The sequence below is a fragment of the Cetorhinus maximus genome, chromosome 38 (genome assembly GCF_964194155.1).
Source record: "Cetorhinus maximus chromosome 38, sCetMax3.hap1.1, whole genome shotgun sequence".
NCBI classification, from domain to species: domain Eukaryota; kingdom Metazoa; phylum Chordata; class Chondrichthyes; order Lamniformes; family Cetorhinidae; genus Cetorhinus; species Cetorhinus maximus.
This window is the reverse complement of record NC_135916.1, coordinates 4,780,518-4,800,405: the sequence shown is the minus strand read 5'-3', so window position 1 is coordinate 4,800,405 and position 19,888 is coordinate 4,780,518. Positions and strand designations below refer to the sequence as shown.

The 19,888-nt window shown below is 46.6% G+C and overlaps 2 protein-coding genes across 3 annotated transcripts in view; both read right to left on the bottom strand.

Moving 5' to 3' along the window:
- LOC144672517 (osteoclast-associated immunoglobulin-like receptor) overlaps positions 1 to 19,333 on the bottom strand; it is a 298,334-nt gene extending 279,001 nt beyond the window's left edge. The window contains exons 1-2 of one of the 2 annotated variants that reach the window (XM_078534360.1): positions 19,250 to 19,333; positions 4,934 to 4,957 (exon numbers count right to left, since the gene is read on the bottom strand). In XM_078534360.1, coding sequence (XP_078390486.1) covers positions 4,934 to 4,957; positions 19,250 to 19,313 — 88 coding nt within the window. In that variant the 5' untranslated portion in view covers positions 19,314 to 19,333. Of the gene's footprint in view, positions 1 to 4,933; positions 4,958 to 16,000; positions 16,082 to 19,249 lie in introns of those variants that run through there. The other variant, XM_078534361.1, reaches the window with a different exon arrangement.
- LOC144672519 (Fc receptor-like protein 2) overlaps positions 1 to 19,888 on the bottom strand; it is a 287,381-nt gene that overhangs the window by 136,723 nt on the left and 130,770 nt on the right. The window lies entirely within an intron of this gene.

Here is a 19,888-nt window from a genome sequence, read left to right as displayed (position 1 = left end):
CTCATCAGCTTGGATCAGGAGAAGGCCTTTGACAGAATATCGCACACCTACATGGGGGATGTGCTCTCCAAAATGGGGTTTGGGGAGGGAATTCGAAATTGGATCCAACTGCTCTACACTAACATCAGTAGCGCAGTCTCAATCAATGGGTGGGAAACAGATAGCTTTCCGATTAAATCTGGAGTCAGGCAGGGCTGTCCTCTCTCGCCTGTCCTTTTCGTGTGCTGCATAGAACCCTTTGCCGAGTCCATCAGGAAGGATCCGGGCATAGGAGGAGTGACGATCCCAGGCAGTGGAGGCACTCAGGTAAAAGCCTCCCTGTACATGGACGACGTCGCCGTCTTCTGCTCGGATCCGCTGTCGGTGCGCAGACTGATGCACATCTGCGACCAGTTCGAACTGGCCTCGGGAGCCAAGGTAAATCGTGGGAAGAGCGAGGCCATGTTCTTTGGGAACTGGGCTGACCGATCCTTTGTCCCCTTCACTGTCAGGGCTGATGGCCTGAAGGTGCTGGGGATATGGTTCAGAGGGACCGGGGCATGCGTTAGAAACTGGAAGGAGCGAGTGGCTATGGTGAAAAGGAAACTGGGCATGTGGGAGCGACGCTCCCTCTCCATTGCGGGTAAGAACCTGGTCATCAGGTGTGAGGTACTCTCGCTGTTGTTGTACGTGGCGCAGGTCTGGCCCATCCCAGACTCCTGCGCGATGGCGATCACTCGAGCCATCTTCCGCTTTATCTGGAGGTCGAAAATGGATCGTGTCCGCAGGGACGCGATGTACAAGCCTCTAGACAAAGGGGGAAAAAACGTGCCCAACATCGCCCTCATACTGATGGCCACCTTTGTGTGTGGCTGCATCAAGCGGTGCGTAGACCCTCAGTACGCAAACACCAAGTGTCACTACGTGCTGAGGTTCTACCTGTCCCCGGTGTTGCGAAGGATGGGTCTGGCCACGCTGCCGCGGAACGCACCAAGTAGTTGGACCGTGCTGTACCACCTGTCCCTGGTGGAAAAATTTATGCAGAAAAACACCTTTGACCACAAGTCCATCAGGCAGTGGTCAGCACGTAACGTCCTAGAGGCCCTGAGGGAAAAGGAGAGGGTGGACCCTGTGGGATGGTTCCCCGAGCAGACTGTCAAAGTCATTTGGCAGAATGCCTCATCGCCAGAACTTTCCAACAAGCACCAAGACGTAGCTTGGCTGGTGGTGAGAAAGGCCCTCCCAGTCAGATCCTTCCTACACGCCAGGAGGCTCACCCCCTCTGCACGTTGCCCTCGAGGTGGCTGTGGTGGGGAAGAGACCGTTGTTCACCTCCTTGTGGATTGTGCCTTTGCAAAGAAAGTCTGGAGAGAGATGCAGTGGTTGCTGTCGAGGTTCATCCCGAGCAGTTCTGTGACACAGGACTCTGTGCTCTACGGGCTGTTCCCAGGGACACACACCGAGACAAACATCAACTGCAGCTGGAGGATCATCAACTCGGTGAAAGACGCGCTTTGGTCTGCCCGAAACTTGTTGGTCTTCCAGCACAAAGAGTTGTCCCCGACCGATTGTTGCGGACTGGCACAATCCAAAGTCCAGGACTACGTGCTGAGGGACGCACTAAAGCTTGGGGCAGCTGCCGCAAAGGCGCAATGGGGAAGGGTCGCTGTCTAAGACCTTTCTACCACAGCGCACCGAGAGACTGGGAACTGTTTAGAGCCCCTCAGGCTGTACAGATCAAAATGAAAGGCTGTAAATGATTGTAATATTGTTTGTACTGATGCACCTGGTGATACATTTTGTAAAAGTTTAACCTGGATTGTACCCTTGTAATGTTGTTTTTGAAATGGTTTGGAATGTGATTGAAGATATTTTATGAATAAAGTATATTTTTACAAAAAAAAAAAGACCTTTCCAGGTTGTGTCTTGACGGAGATGAATGACGGCGGTGTAGTTCTTCCCAAAGAAGGTCCCTTTCGTCAGTTCCTCGTCTCGGTAAAAATCGCCGTGGCAGTCGGTGAAGGGGAAGTGACAGGTGAGGGAAAATTCCTCTCCTGGCAGAATAACGCTCGATGGTGGATCTTCGACAGGATGGGCTTGGGCAAGTCAACTGAAGAGCAAACAATACGTCAGACATATAATCAGAACCACCAACAGCCCTTTATCGTCCCCTTTAAATACATTGGCACAGAGAAACTAGGAACAGGAGGAGGCCATTCGGCCCTTCGAGCCTGCTCCGCCATTCAATATGATCATGGCTGATCCTCCAAGTCAACGCCACATTCCCCCTTTCTCTCCATATCCCGTGACGGCCCTAAAATTTAAAATTTTATCAATTGATTTCTTGAATATACTCAGTGACTCGGCCTCCACGGAATTCTGTGGTACAGAATTCCACAGGTTGAACACCCTTTTGAATGAATCTCAGTCCTAAATGGCCTGCCCTGTATCATGAGATTGAGGCCCCTCTTTCTAGACTCACCAACAAGGGGAATCATCCAACCTGCATCCAGCCTGTCCAGCCCTGTTAGAATTGTATACGTTTCAATCAGATCCCCTCTCACTCTTCTAAACTCTAGTGGAAGCAGGCCCAGTCGAAGCAAAGAAGATTAAATACACAAGTAATTTCCCAAAGTCCCCTTTGTCTGTTTTCATAGTTAATCCAACTTCTAATCCACCAGATTTAGAAAACTTTTTATTAATTAATTTGTATCCATTTATTTGTATTTTTATTGATTTATTTTATTATTCATTTATTCATTATTTTATCCACTTTTTATCCACCACCCATCTTTTTATTTAATGTTCTCTCTTTTTTCCCCCACCAACTTTCCCTCACACACCCCACTCCCCACCAGGGCCATATGTTACTTGTTCCATGTTTTTATTTTCAGAGTGCATTCCCCTGTTCTGCTGTTATCATATTCTGCTGCCTTACCTTAATGCCACTGTCAGCACCTCCTTTATTCCTTAACACTACAATTTACACGCCCTTTGTCCTTTTGCCCATGACCCCTTTGTCAATCTCCACTTATCCCCCACCTATCACTGGGCTTCTATTCAGCTTCACCTGCCTCAACCCCTCTTTAATAATATAAATCGCATCACATTTCCCCTTCTCTTCAGCTCTGAAGAAGAGTCATATGTACTAAGAACATTAACTCTGTTTCTCTCTCCACAGATGCTGTCAGACCTGCTGAATTTATCCAACATTTTATGTCTTTATTTTCTCACAAAACCAGTAAATGCTGGAAATGCTCAGAAATCCTGGCCAAAATCTTTGGAGAGAGAAACATAGTTAAGTTTTCAACTCTGTGGTGGTTATTCTTTAGAGCGAAACAGCAGTAGAAATGTGTCGGATTTTGTATTGTTTAAGGGTGGGTGGAGCAGGTGGAGCAAGGTCGAAGGTCAGGGGCTGGTGGGAGCTCAGGAGAAGTTGACAAAGATACCATGGGTGCAATATAAAGGGAGTGTTATTGGCATTGTTAAGGGCTAAAGAAGGTGCTGATGGTGGCATGAAGGTAAGATAGCAGAATGTGTCAATAGCAGAATAAGGGTCAGCACGCGTGAAATAAATATATATTATCTATTTTTACTTATTTAAAAAATATATATACTTATTTATTTTATTAACATATATAAATATTTTTCTTCAGCAGAGCCATGTGGACTCGAAACGCTCACTCTGTTGCTCTCTCCACAGATGCTGCCAAACCCGTTGAGTTTTTCCTGCATTTTCCGTTTTTTAATTTCAGATATCCAGCATCCGCAGTATGTTGCTTTTACCTTAATCTGACGTGCACACAGCAGGTTTGACAGAACCACACTTGTGCAATGTTCCTAGTGAGTCACCCTTGCTGCCTTCACACCCTTATTAATTTCTGGCTGACGATGTGTATCGCAGCACCCAGAGGGATGTGGGCAAGATGGGGTCATGTGCCCTATTTAATATCCGCCCATTTTTCCTACATTCTGACTTCAAATAAAAACCAAAATCAGGCGGATTTCCTAAACTGGGCCAGGATTTTGCGGTCCTGTCGGGGTGGGGGAGGGGCCGGAAAAATGCGACAAATCATTCAAAAGCCCTTTGACATCGGCGAGAATGGAAAATCCCGCCGAGGGGAGGGGAGTAAATTTCTGCTCATGATTGCGCTAGTGGGGCTGCTTTTAACCTGACTCGTCCGAAGGCAAGGCTTCAATCTACCCAGCCTCTGACCTGCTCTGGTCGCCACAGTATTTATATGGCCAGACAAGTTCACTTTCTAGTCAATGGTAACCACCAGAGTGTTGATAGTGGGGGATTCAGTGATAGTAATGTCATTGAACATCAAGGGGTGCTGGTTGGATTCTCTCTTGTTGGACTTGGCCATTGCCTGGCACTTGTGTGGCATGAATGCTACTTGCCAGTTGTCAGCACAAGGCTGAATATTGTCCAGGACTTGCTGTTCTCTTAAACAGAACAAAATAACACAAAACTCCAGGCCCACTATTGAACTTGAGAGCAGGGAATCTACCATCCTTACTTGGCTTGGCCTCCAGATCCACAAGAAATGCGATTCAAACTGACCTTGCCTCTAAAGTGGCCTCGCAAGCCACTCCACTTGCTGCAGCGGTCCGAGAAGGCAGTTGGCCACTACCTCCTCAAGGGCAATTTTGGATGCGCAAGGGCCTGTTCTGCACACCACGCCTATGCTTGTGATTTGAAAGAGCTATTTCACGTTACCCATTCTAGTTTTCCTTCATACATCGATCCATTTCATTGTCAACTCCCGGGGAAATGGGAAGTTAGATCTATAACGGATTACCATTGAGCAATAATGATGTTTAATGATTTGGCGAGAATCTATGTTCTCTCCAAGCCTGAGTCTGTACTTCACAAATGCCAGCAATTCCTCTCATTCTGCGGCGCAGGTAAGCACTGGGACGAACACTTCAGGGTATCTGTGCCACTCACCACTCCCAACTCCAAGCGACGTCACTGCAAGACAACAAATCAGTGAAGGCACCATCAGCTCGAGCACTGTATTCAAAACTCGCTACACAAGGTTTCCGATTGAATCAGAGCGCAGGCAGATTGAAATAATTCGCCAAAGGAGCAGAGTCATAGAGTGATACTGCACAGAAAAAGGCCCTTCAGTCCATCCTGTCCGGGCTGACCATCAAGCCCCTATCTATTCTAATCCTGTTTTCCAGCTCTTAGCCCGTAGCCCTGTATGCTAAGGGGCGGGTGGGGTGTGGGGGTTTTAGGAGGGTGGTGAAAGGCAAAACCATTTTTGCACATTAACTTGTTGTGGACTGTAACTGGCTGCCGGAAAGAGCATTGGAAGCAAGTTCAACAATGACTTTCTAAAGGGATGTGGTTAAATATTAAATGTTAATTGTGAAGGGGGCATGGAAGTGACATTAATTATATTAGCCTTTCCCCACACAGCCTGCAGTGGTTCAAGAAGGCAGCTCACCAACACCTTCTCTAGGGGCATTTTGGGATTGGCCATAAATGCTGACCTAGCCAGTGAAGACTAGCTAGAAGACTACACCACTTTACTTAATATTTTTAAAAAGTGCCAGCACAATCACCATTGGCAAAATGGCCTCCCACTGCGCTGCATCAGCCTTTGATCTTATGATCATTGAGTGCCTCTGCTCGGTTCCCTTGTTGTGAAATTGTGCGGATTGACCCTGGAAGGAACTCGATTGTTCGCTGAATTGGAAGAAGGGGCCCAGCAGGCTGACGGCTCAAGTCCCACTGTGACACAATCCAGGCTGGCACCACCAGTGCTGTACCAGGGCTGCTCTGCGGGCGGCGCTGTCTCTCAGATCAAACATTAAACCCAGGCCCAGTCCTGTGGTGGTGAAAAAAATGCTTATGGCGTTTATTTGAAGAGCAGGGAGTTTCTACATCAGTGACCCATTTTTTGGAAATTAATTTAGACTGGAAACACCTTAGGCAAAGTGCAAACAACACGATCTCCCAAAGAAAAGGTCATTTGCTCTACACATCTTAACATATAAACATAGAATATGGGAGCAGGTGTAGGCAACTTCCTGCCTGCTCCGCCATTCAACATCATCGTGGCTGATCCTCTATCTCAACCCCACACTCCCGCCCTCTCCAGGTCCCTCCTCACGCCCTTAGAGTCCAGAAATCTATATATTACATTCTTAAATATAATGAGCGACCTGGCCTCCACAGATTTCGTTGTAAAGAATTCCACAGTTTCACCACCCTCTGAGTGAAGAACATAAGAAATAGGAGCAGGAGTAGGCCATTCGGCCCCTCAGGCCGGCCCTGCCATTCAATAAGATCATGGCTGATCTGCCCCAGGCCTCAACTTCTCTTTAGTACCAGTTCCTCATAGCCCTCAACTCCCTGATATTTCAAAGATCTCCTTTAAATACTTTCAGTCACCTGGCCTCCACAAGTCTCTGGGGTCGAGAATTCCAAGCATTCACTAGCCTCTGAGAGACGAAATTCTTTCGCATCTCAGTTTTAAATGGGTGTCTCCCTATTTTGTAACCATGTCCCCTACTTTGAAATTCCCCCACTAGTAGAAACATCTCCACATCATCAACCCTGTCACTCCCCCTCAGAATCTTGTATGGTTCAAAAAGATCGTCCCTCATGCTTCTAAACTCTAATGAATGAAGGTCTAACCTGTTTCACTGTTCTTGATAAGTCAAGAAGCCAAGGAGTTTCTCTTCACCTCAGTCATAAATGGCTTACCCCGTTTCCTGAAATTGTGACCACTTGTTCTAAACCCCCAGGCAGAGGAAACGTCATCCCTGCATCCAGTCTCTCCATCCCTGTCAGAATTTTATACATTTCAATGAGTTTCCCTCTCATTCTTCTAAACTCCAGTGGATACAGGCGGAGTCAGCCCAATATCTCCCCATACGACAATCCTGCCATCCCAGGTTTTAGCCTGGTGAACCTTCGTTGTACTCACTCTACAGCAAATATATCCTGATACCGGTTGCGGGTTTTGGGCCATCAATAATGCCGAGAGGAGGCTACCCCTGCTCTTCTTTCAAGTAGATTCCATTTCATTGGAACTTTGATTACACAGACTATCGAGTGGGCTGTGGAACAATCTACCTGGTTCAGTGACTTCAACAGAGATCTTGCCAAAATTCCAGATGCTTGTGGGAAGCGGGATGAAGGAATCTGAGAACAGGCAGGTTCTGTAAATTAGCAACGCTGCTGGAGGAGGAATATCAAACTGGGGCAGTCAGCTAAGAGTTCCAATTTCAGTGATGAACGCTCAATATCATTATGTGGTGGGTGTCAGCTACGGACTGCAGAATGTCGGGTTTATCAAACAAACACCGGATAGGAGAGTGAATAGTCACATAGCAGATGTTTTTTGGGACATGGAATTAACTGCCAGAAACAGTGTGAACGATCCATAATCCGTGAGAGATTTTAGAAAGAGGAAGTGCTTTAAGTGTTTGAAGATAGATACATGGATGGCTGGATGGGTAGGTGGGTGGATGGATGGGCGGAAAGACGGATGGACGGACGGAGGGATGGAGGGTTGGACAAAGGGACAGATGGGCGGACAGAGGGATGGAGGGTTGGACAAAGGGTCAGATGGGCGGACAGAGACACGGAAAGACGGAGGGACGGATGAAGACACGGAGGGACGGATGGGTGGATAGGTAGGAACAGAGAGTGAAGCAGGGAGAGGGAGTGACAAAGAGTGTGTGTGAGTGAGAGAGATAGAGAGAAAAAGAGGGAGCGGGTGAAAGAAAGAGGGAAAACTTTCAGTGAACTGGCGCAGGCGTGACTCTCTGAATTGGAAAAAAAGCGCTGGACTGGGACCAAGGGGAGTTTTTGCCAAGCGATAGGGCACCTAAATCCTCTTCATTATTTGCGAGGTGGACAGGGCCGAATTCGGGCAATCTATGCAGGCAGCTACGACCATTCTATCCTAACCATTCAGAAATCATGTGTAGAAATACACACAGGCTAAGATTCCCCAGGCGGGAAGGGAATGGGTGTCCACCAGGCAGAGCAAGAGGGCTAGGCAGGCAGTGCTGGAATCTCCTGTGATTATTCCCCTGCAAAACGAATATACCGCTTTGGGGTGAATGGCCTCTCAGTGAAAAGCAGCATCAGCCAAATTCGTTTCACCACGGTTGGCTCTACTGCACAGGGGAGGAGTAAAAAATGTGGGAATGCCATAGATATAGGGGATTCAATTGTAAGGGGCATAGATAGGCATTTCTGTGGCCGCAAACGAGACTCCAGGATGGTGTGTTGCCTCCTTAGTGCTAGGGTCAAGCATGTCACAGAGAGGGTACAGAACTTCCTGAACGGGGAGAGTGAGCAACCAGTGGTCGCGGTACACGTTGGTACAAAAGACATAGATAAGAAAGGGATGAGGTCCTAAAAGCAGAATATAGGGAGTTCTGAAGTGCGTTGAAAAGTGGGACCTCAATGGTTGTGATCTCAGGATTACTACCAGTGACAGGTGCTAGTCAGAGTAGAAATAGCGGGATATATCGGATGAATACGTGGCTGAAGTGATGGCGTGAGTGGGTGGTTATGAGTTTCCTTGGACATTGGAACCGGCTCTGTGGATGGTGGGACCAATGCAAACTGGACAGATTAAACGGGGGCAGGACCGAGACTAATGTCCTCGGGTCACTATTTGCTACCCTGGTTGGAGAGGGTACAAACTAAAATGGCAGGGGGATGGGAACCTATGGAAAGAGTCAGAGGAGGTGGAAACAAGGACAAGAATAAAAGATATAAACGGGAATAAGAAAAGTGATAGACAAAGAAATCAAGGGCAAGAATCAAACAGGGCCTCAGTGAAAAATAGTGGGTACGGGACAATTAATGTTAAAAGGACAAGCCTTAAGGCTTTGTGCCTTAATGCGAGCAGCATTCGCAATAAAGTGGATGAATTAACTGCACAAGTAGACATAAACAGGTCTGATATAGTCGGGATTAGGGAGACATGGCTATAGGGTGACCAGGGATGGGAAATGAACACCCAAGGGTATTCAGTTTTTAGGAAGGACAGACAGAAAGGAAAAGGCGGTAGAGTTGCATTGTTGGTTAAAGAGGAAATTAACACAATAGAGAGGAAAGGTATTAGCTTCGGCGATGTGGAATATGTATGGGTAGAGCTGACAAACATTAAGGGGCAAAAAAACGATAGTGGGGGTTGTATATAGACTCCAAATATGTAGTGGTGAGGCTGGGATTGGCAGAAAACAGGAAACTAGAGACGCATGCAATAACGGAGCGTCTGAAATTCTGGGTGACTCTAATCTGCATATAGATTAGGCAAATCAAATTAATAACAATACCGTAGAAGAGGAGTTCCTGGAGTGTATATGGGATAGTTTATTGGAACAAGACATTGAGGAATCAAGCAGAGAACAGGCCATCCTAGATTGCGTAATGAGAAAGGAAAATTTGACATTCTAGTTGTGCGAGGCCCCTTGGGGATGAGCGACAATAATATGTTAGAATTCTTCATCAAGATGGAGAGTAACGTAATTGATTCTGAGACTAGGGTCCTGAATCTTCATGAAGGAAACTACGATGGTATGAGGCACGAGTTGGTAACGATGGATTAGGAAACGTTACTTAAAAGGGTGACTGTGGAAACGCAAAGGCGAACATTCAAAGAACGCATGGGTAAACTGCAACAATTGTTTATCCCTGCCTGCCGCTAAAGTAAAACAGGAAAGGTGGCCAAACCATGGCTTACAAGGGAAATTAGAGATATTATTAGATCCAAGGAAGAGGCATACACATTGGCCAGAATGAAACAACAGACTTGAGGATTGGGAGCAGTTTAGAATTCAGTGAAGCAGGAGAAAGGGGTTCATTCAGATGGAGAAAATAGAGTACGAGAGGAAACTTCCAGGGGAAAAAAACTGACTGTAAACGTTTCTACAGATATGTGAAGAGAAACAGATTGGTGAATACAAAGGTATGTCCTTACAGTCAGAAAAAGGGGAATTTATAATGGGAAACAAAGAAATGGCCAACCAACTAAATACATACGTTGGTTCTGTCTTCACAAAGGAGGACACACATAACATATCAGAAATTTTGGGGAGCACAGGGTTTAGTGAGACGGAGGAACTGAAATAAATCAGCTTTAGTAGTTGAATGATGTTGGTGGAATTGATGGAATTGAAGTCCGATAACTCCGCAGGCCCTGCTAATCCACATCCCAGAGTGCTTAAGGAAGTGGCCCTAGAAATAATTGATGCAATGGCGTTCAGCTTCCGAGGTTCTATAGACTCTGAAACAGTTCCTACAGATTGGAGAGTAGCTAGTGTAATCCCACTATTTATACAGTGAGGTAGAGAGAAAGCAGGGAATTATAGACCAGTCAGCCTGGCGTCGGTAGTGGGGAAAATTCTAGAGTCCATCATCAAATATTTAATATCTGAGCACTTGGAATACAGTGGCAGAATCGGACAGATTCATTATGGATTTACGAAAGGGAGATTATGCTTGACAAATCTAGTGGAATTTTTCGAATGTTTAACCATTAGAGTTCATGAGGGGGAGCCAGTGGATGTGGTTTATTTGGACATTCAGAAGGTTTTCGACAACGTCCCACATAAAAGGTTAGCGTGTAAATTAAAGCACATGGGATTGAGGGTATTATATTGAGATGGGTAGAAAATTGTTTGGCAGACTGGAAACAAAGGTGAGGAATAAACGGGTCTTTTTTTCCGAATGGCAGGCAGTGACTAGTGGGTTACCCCAGTGATCGGTGCTGGGACCCCAGCTGTCCTCAGTATATATTAATTATTTAGATGAGGGATCTAAATGGACTATCTCCAAATTTGCAGATGCCATAAAGCGGGGTGGTGGGGGGGTGGGGGTGGGGGGGTTGGGGGTGATCTCTGAGGAGGATGCAGAGATGCTTCAGGATGATTTAGACAAGCTGATGAGTGGGCAAATGCATGGCAGATGCAATATAATGTGGATAAACGTGAGGTTATCCACTTCGGTAGCAAAAGCAGAAAGGAAGATTATTACCTGAATGGCTATAAATTGAGAGGGGGGAATATGCAACGAGACCTGGGTGTCCTTGTACGCCAGTCACTGAAGGTAAGCATGCAGGCGCAGCAGGTGGTAAAGAAGGCAAATTGCATGTTGGCCTTCAAAGCGGGAGGATTCGAGTACAGGAGCAGGGATGTCTTGCTTCAATTCTCTACGGTCTTGGTGAGACCACACCTGGAATATCGTGTGAAGTTTTAGACTCGTTATCTGAGGAATCCCTTGCTATATCTTGCTTAGACGGAGTGCAGCGAAGGTTTACCAGACTGATTCCCGGGTTGGCGGGACTGTCAAATGAGCAGAGATTGAGTCGGTTAGGATTATATTCACTGGAGTTCAGAAGAATGAGAGGGGATCTCATAGAAGCCTGTAAAACTCTAACAGAGCTAAACAGGGAAAATGCAGGAAGGATGCTCCAGATAGTGCGGGAGTCCAGAGCCATGGGTCACAGTCTGAGGATATGGGGTAGACAATTTAGGACTGAGATGAGGAGGATTTTCTTCAGCCAGGGAGTAGTGAACCTGCGGAATTCGCTACCACATGAAGTAGTTCATGCAAAAACATTGTATGTTTTCAAGAAGGAGTTAGATATAGCTCTTGAGGCGAATGGGATCAAAGAATATGGGGAGAAAGCGACAGCACACTATTGAGTTGAATGATTTGCCATGATCATAATGAATGGCAGAGCAGGTGCGAAGGGCCGAATGGCCCAACCACTGCTCTTGATTTCTATGTTTCTATGTTTCCGTGCCCTACTGGTGCAGGTTAAGGGGTGTGGATTTAGCAGAAGAGTAGATATTTTTATTGGAGTTTATAAGAAGCGAGGACAGTAAATCAGAAAATGTCAGATTGTTTCAGGGTTTTCAGATGTGGGTAGTTATGCGCATTGATGTTCAATTCTGGGACCGCATCTGTTCACTGTCAACATCAATGATTTCAATACAGGTCTCGAGGGTATGGGTAACACAGTTGGAGATGTCACAAATGGGAAAAAAAGATAAAGACAATAAGTCTGAAGAGTAAGTGAATGTCCAAAGGATATTAATAAGAAACATAAATAATGACTAAATCACATGCTGGGACGCAGAGAGTATGAAAAAATTAACAGTTAGGTGAATACAGTATAAATAAATGGGGTGAAGATAATACCTCATTAGCAACGGCTTGGCTCGAGTTTTTAAATTAGTTTTAATTTTTACACAATGAAATGCTTTCTGGGACAACAGTGTATGAAATTAGGGCTCCAAATAGGGTTCTGGAATTTGCTACTTAAGCTAAAAGCTTTGATAAACTTGACGAAAAATCTTCCTGAATGAAGCAACAATTTGGAAGCGGTCTTTGGAAATGGCAAGGTCACTGGGTTCAGGCTGCCATGTTGGCATTCCTAAGCTGGTAGGATGGCGTCTTGTGCGCTTTGTTATCTATACCAGTGTCCAGAAAGGGCCAGGATATGACCCTCAACGTGATCTAATCTAAACAGCTGACAATGAACCAGGTGAAGAACAGGGGGCGATGGTAACCACCCGGACTATTTGGGTGCCTTCCTGTATCCATTGGTCAGAATGGTTTGAATAGATGATTGAAACTAGAAAGGTTACAACCCTCCCTGTGCTCAGGCACAGGAGCGCAGTTAAGGTGAAAGGACCTAGTGAGGGATCCAGGTAAGGGTTCTGTTGAGGGGATCGAGTGAGCGATCCTGGTGAGGATACTGGTGAGGCGTCCTGGTGAGGGGTCCTGGTGAGCGGACCTAGTGAGGGGTCCTGCTCAGGTTCCTGGTGAGGGAGACTGGTGAGAGATCCTTTTGAGGGTGCTGTTGATGAAACCTGGTGAGGGACCTGATAAGTGGTCCTGGTGAGGGGACCTGGTGAGGGAATCTGGTGAGGGGACCCAATGAGTGCTTCTGCTCAGGGAACATGGTGAGGGGACTGATATTGCATCCTGGTGAGGGCACCTGGTGAGGTGTGTTAGTGATGGGACCAGGTGAGGCAACCTGGTAAAGGATCCTTGTGAGGGGATATGTTGAGGGGGCTTGGTGAGGGGTGCTGATAAGGGGACCTAGTGAGTGGACCAGGTGAGGGAACTTGGAGGGGAAACCTATTGTGGGAAACTAGATGGGGTTTTGATGAGGGGTCTTGGAGAGGGAAACTGTTGAGGAACATGGTGAGGGGACCTGGTAAAGGTCCTGGTGAAGGGTCCTGTTGAGCGAGCCTGGTGAGGGGACTTGGTGTGTGAGCCTGGTGAGGGGGCCTGGTGCGGGGCCCTGGTGAGGGGTCCTGGTGAAGTGACCGGGTGCAGGGCTCTGGTGAGGGGACCTGGTGTGTGAGTCTGGTGAGGGGGCCTGGTGCGGGGGCCCTTGTGAGGGGACCTGGTGTGTGAGCCTGGTGAGGGGGCCTGGTGCGGGGCTCTGGTGAGGGGTCCTGGTCAGCAGTCCTGTTGAGGGGACCTGGTGAGGGGTCCTGGTGAAGGGAACTGATATGGGGTCTTTGTCAGGGGTCCTGGTGAGGGGACCTGGTGAGGGTCCTGTTGAGGGGTCCCGGTGAGGGGTCCTGGTGGGATTGCAGTTCTCACTATGCAATTGCCTTCCTCAGATTGGCGAAAAAGAGAAGGAATATGGAGGGAAGAGCTCGGTATCACTTGGACTACAGAGCTGAACGCTGTTAGCACCTGCTATTGCGATCAACAACTTTCTGTCTGACCGTCCCCTGGTATCAGAGAAGTGCTCTCAACTGTCACGGGTCATGTAACTTTTCTGTCTAATTATTTCCTGCAACATATCTAAACTGCTGCTTCTTAAGAAACTTAATAAACTTTCTTCGAATTGCTCATGAATAGTCGACTGCCAACCCGGCCCCGAATCCTCCTCATGTTCCTAACTCGTACGCTTATCTCATTCTCAGTGCACTGCTTCCTGCCTTGTGGTGAACGGTGGTAATTACAAAATAAATAATATTATATATCGGCGTTTATGGTATATATAAGATGTTGGCGATTATGGCGTATATATGTAAAATATTGGGGATGATGGTGTACATAAATACATATATAGATAGATAGATAGATAGATAGATAGATAGATAGATAGATAGATAGATAGATAGATAGATAGACAGACAGACAGACAGACAGACAGACAGATAGATAGATAGATAGATAGATAGATAGATAGATAGATAGATAGATAGATAGATAGATAGATAGATAGATAGATAGATAGATAGATAGATAGATAGATAGATAGATATAATATTGGGGCTTATGGTTTGTATATATATATATAGAGAGAGAGAGAGAAAGATAGATAGATAGATATAATATTGGGGGTTATGGTAAATATTATGGTCGTATGAAAAGGGAAAACATGATCTATCGAATTATAATCTATATTGAAGCTTTTTGATAGCGGGGTATATGTGAAAGCAAGAACAAGGGGGAAAAATCTTTTCCCTCGAAGACTGAGATGAGGTGGAATTTCTTCTCTTGGAAGAGCGTAAGTGTTTGTACTTTATTTTTTACCCCCAGAGAGCAGTAAAGGTTGTGTTATTGAATATAGTCCACACTAAATTGAACAGGACTGACCATGGAATCAGTGCTCATGAGGTCGAAGATGTAGGACATTGATTCTGCATCCACCATCAGGGCATCTATAACAATTATAAATGTCCTCTTCCTGTTGCTATTTCTTAACTCTTTTGTTCTTATTTGGAGGATAAATGTCAGCATTAACTCGTTACACATAACCACGTGTGTCATGTTGTAGCTGCTGATTCAACAACGACAGACTGACTGAAAAATTGCGACAGTGAAATGTTAACAGCGTAACCAGCCTTTCTTAATGATCAGCCGTGGCCATTGCTTAACCAGCGCCTGGCCAGTTGTCCTGGTCCCCCGTGTTACCAGTTACAACGGAACAATTTAACACAATAATCAAGGGTATTGTAAGGGTTTTGCTTTCATAGATACATTCTCATTTGTATATTGAATGCAGTACCAGAAAGGGTCATGCAAACTTAAACAGCCAGCATTTTTATTTTAAAAAGGAAATTGGGCAAATACTTGACACAGGTCACATTCATGAGGATAAAGGGAGGCAGAGAAATGGCAAGGGAGAGCACATTCTGGTACAGGCTCTGGAGGGATTGGCCGACTGGGAAAATTAGTGGGAAATGGGTGTAACGGGGCAAAAGCACAGGCGACAGTGTTGAGAGCAATGGAAGCGTTTAATTAAAAGTGATAATTGTGGAGATTGCAGAATAGTAGAGAGATAGGCTCAAGGGTTGTGGAACGCTATGTGTGTGGGGGGTGGGGGTGGGGGGTTCGGAAAGAGGCATGTAAAGAGCATGTAGGGTCCAGAGGAGGCTACAGAGGTAGGGAGGGAGGGTGAGTGAGGGGCCATCGAGGGATTTAAAAAGGGGGATGAGAATTGTAGGGGCTGGAGGAGGCTACAGTGTTAGGCAGGGAGGGGGTGAGGGAGGGATTTGAACAGTAGGATGAGAATCTGAAAATCGAGATGCTGCCTGAGAACCAGTGTGGGTCAGCGAACACAGGGAGAGGGTGAGGGGCGAGGTTGCGAGGAACGAATTAGGACAGGGGCGGGGAGGGGGTGGGGCGGCTGGCTGAGAACTGTAGGAACTGAAAGTTAAGGAGGACGAGTTGAACCCAAACACGAAGTTTAAAATCGAGGTTTAGGACAAGAGCATCAGAAATTGGACTGAGCTGGAGTGTTCGAGTTAAAAGCAAATAATTGAGCAGGGGGGACTTGATTTACAGTTCAAAAACTTTAGCATCCCAGATCACTTCACAAAGTTTAAAAAATAATAAGATATAATTGGAGTTGCAGCATTTAAAAATATATAACGTTAACATTGAGTTGGAACTTCCCCAATTCAAACTTTCTTCACCAAAACTTAAAGTGAAGTAAACACATCCTTTCTCTGTCCCTTCGGTTGTGTGAAGTAAATGATCAAACCACGAGAGACTTACTGATCAGCAGCAGGCTGGAGGCAACTAAAATCTGGAGAAATGGAGTTCAGACCATACACAGGCATTGGGAAGCAATCTCCTGCTTCCTCTTTCTCTGGATGAGCCCCGGGACTAATGATGAGACGGCTCAGATGTTGTGAAATCGAAAAAAAGGTGGCCTGGATATGACGTGATGAATCAAGTCAGAAATTAATCGAAAAGTGGAAGAAAAAACTGACGGATGGTTTTACTAAGCACCACAGAGTAGGGAAGTACCTGGGGAAAATGCCCTGTGATGGAAAAGCGCTGTCACATGCTCTGAGGTTCTAAGCAGACCTCACCAGCCCTTCATCTGGACCCCCTCAAGGCTTGTAAACCACTTGACCCCATCTCCAACCACCACCCTCCTCTTGATGAAATGGACCGAAAGGGCAGTGGCAGCCGCATCGGGTATCTCAGTATTTTCAGCATCTCTGTGGACGAGAGGCGAGCAACAGAGGGCTGGATTGCACCTGTATTGGCAGGTCGAAGTGGAATTCCTCTGGAACCACACCCAAGGACGGATCTACAGATACCTTGGCCCCCTGGGGAATATCGATGTAACTGAACAGAAACTGAAGTGATGAAAAGTTTACAGTGAACTGGAGGAGGGGCAGCCTGTTACAGAATGTGTGGGTTGGGGAATATGAACATGAGGACGAGAATTTTAGGGGCTGGAGGAGGTTTACAGAGATAGGGAGGGAGGGGCTGTGGGAGGGATTTGAACAGCAAGATGTGAATTATAGGGGCCGGAGGATGTTATGGAGATAGGGAGGGAGGGGGTGAGTGAGGCATTTGAACAGGTAGATGAGAATTTTAGGCTGAAGGAGGTTTTAGAAATAGGAAGGGAGGAGGTGAGGGAAGGATTCGAACAGGATTATTAAAATTTGAGAATCGACATGTTGCCCGAGAACCACAGTGGGTCAGCGAGCAAAGGGAGGGGGGAATGGGCGGAGTGCCCAGGAACTATTTAGGAAGGGGACGGGTTGGGTGAGGGGGGCGGTGGCTGAGAAATGGACAAGCTGAAATTTAAGGAGGACGAGTTGAAACCAAAGATGAAGTTTAAAATCGAGGCTTAGGGCAACAGCATCAGAAATTGGAGTGAGCTGGAGTTATAAGCAAATAATTGAGCAGGGGAGACTTGAATTACATTTCAACTGCTTTAGCATCCCTGATCACTTCAAAAAGCTTTAAAAATCCGAAGGCATAATTGATTTGCAGTATTTAAAAATATATAACATTACCTTTGAGTTTGAACTTCCCCATTTCAACCTTTCTTCACCAAAATTTAAAGTGAAGTAAACACATAACTTCCCTGTCCCGTCTCTTGCGTGAACTGAATGTTCAAATGAAGAGAGAATCACTAATCAGCAGCAGGCTGGACACGGCTACCCTCTAGAGAATGGCGTTCAGACCATACACAGGCATTGGGAAGCAATCTCCTACTGCCTCTTTCTCTGGCTGAGCCCCGGGACTAATGCTGAGACGGCTCAGATGTTGTGAAATCGAAAACGTGGCCTGGATCTGAGCTGATGAAGCCAGTGATACATTAATCAAAAAGGGGGAAAAAACTGACGAATGGCGTTACTAAGCAACGCGGAGTAGGGAAGTGCCTGGGGATGTGGTTCTGTGATGGGGAAGTGCTGTCACATTCTGTGAGGTACTAAGCTGTCCTCACCACCTCCTCATATGGATGACCTCCAGGCTTGTAAACCATTTCCTCCCATCTCCACCCACCGCCTTCCTCTTGGTGAAAGGGACCGAATGGACAGGGACAGCCACATCGCGTATCTCCGTCTGTTCAGCATTTCTGTGAACGGAGAGGCGAGCAACAGAGGGCTTAATGGCACCTGTGCTGGCACGTCAAATTGGCATTTATCTGGAACAACATCCAAGGGCGGAAATACAGATACATTGCCCCCTGGGGAATGTCCCTCTAACTGAACAGAAACTGAGGTGATGAAAAGTTTACAATGCACTGGAGGAGGGTCACCATGTTACATAAATAAGAATGTGGAGACTGGGGGGAATTTGAACAGGAGGATGAGAATTGTAGGGGTTGAAGGAGTTTACAGAGATAAGGATGGAGGGGGTGAAGGAGGGATTTGAACAGGAGGATGAGAATTATAGGTGCTGGGGGAGATTATAGAGATAGGGAGGGAGAGGGGATCGAAGCGTTTGAACTCAAGGCTCGAGGATGAGAATTGTAGGGGATGGAGGAGCTTACAGAGATAGGGAGCGACGGGTTGCGGCGCCATGTACGGGTTTGAACAGAAGGATGAGAGTTATCCGGGCTGGTGTAATTTACAGGTATAGGGAGGGAGGGGGTGCAAGGGGCTGTGGAGGGATTTCAACAGAAGAGTGAGAATGTTGGAGGCTGGTGGAGGTTACGGAGATAGAGAGGGTGGGGCCGAGTGCCTATGGAGTGATTTGATCAGTAGAGAGAGAATATTAGGGACTGGGGAAGGTTATAGAGATATGGAGGGAGTGGGCGAGGGACGGATTTGAACAGGTGGATGAGAATTGTCGGGGCTGGAGGAGGTTACAGAGATAGGGAGGGAGGGGGTGAGGGACGGATTTGAACAGGTGGATGAGAATTACAGGGGCTGGAGGAGGTTACAGAGATAGGGAGGGAGGGGGTGAGGGACGGATTTGAACAGGTGGATGAGAATTACAGGGGCTGGAAGAGGTTACAGAGATAGCAAGGGAGGAGTTGTGGAAGGGATTTGAACAGGAGGGTGAGAATTTGAGAATCGAGATTTTGCCCGAGAATCAGTGTGTGTCAGCGAGCACAGGGAGGAGGTGAAGGGCAGCGTGACCAGGAACGAGTTGGAAATGTGCGGGTGGGGGTTGGAGGTCAGTGGTAAAGAATTGAACGAGCTGAAAGTTAAAGAGGGCGAGTTGAACCCAAAGAAGAAGGTTAAAATCGAGACTTAGTACAAGAACATCCGAAATTGGAGTGAGCTGGGGAGCTGGAGTTAAAAACAAGTAATTGAGCAGCGAAGACTTGAATCACATTTCAACAGATTTAGTATCCCAGATCACTTCATAAAGCTTTAAAAATCGAAAGGCATAATTGGATTTGCAGCATTTAAAAATATATAACGTTATCATTAATGGTGAACTTCCCCATTTCAACCATTCTCCCCCAAAATCTAAAGTGAAGTAAACACATAACTTCCCTGCCCCTGCTGTTGTATGAACTAAATGCTCAAACGAAGAGAGACTTACTGATCAGCAGCAGACTGGAGGTAGCTGCCATCTGGAGAATGGCGTTCAGACCATACACAGGCATTGGGAAGCAATCTCCTGCTGCCTCTTTCTCTGGTTGAGCCCCGGGACTAATGATGAGACGGTTCAGATGTTGTGAAATCGAAAAAAAGTGGCCTGGATATGACGTGATGAAGCAAGTGTTACAAAAATCAGTAAGGGGAAAAAATGACGAATGGCGTTACTAAGCAACACAGAGTAGGGAAGTGCCTGGGGAAGTGGTTGTGTGATGGAGAAACGCTGTCTCATGTACTGAGGTACTAAGATGCCCTCACCAGGCCTTCATCTGGACCCCCTCTAGGCTTGTAAACCACTTGCCCCCATCTCCACCCACTGCCCTCCTCTTGGTGAAAGAGACTGAGTGGGCAGGGGCAGCCACATCGCGTATCCCCGACTTTTCAGCATCTCTGTGGACGGAGTGGCGAGCGACAGAGGGCTGAATGGCATCTGTATTGGCAAGTTGAATTGGCATTCCTCTGGAACTGCACACAAGGGCGGAACTACAGGTACCTTTGCCCACTGAGGAATGTCCCTGTATCTGAACAGAAACTGAGGTGATGAAAAGTTTACAGTGAACTGTATGAGGGCCACCATGTTACA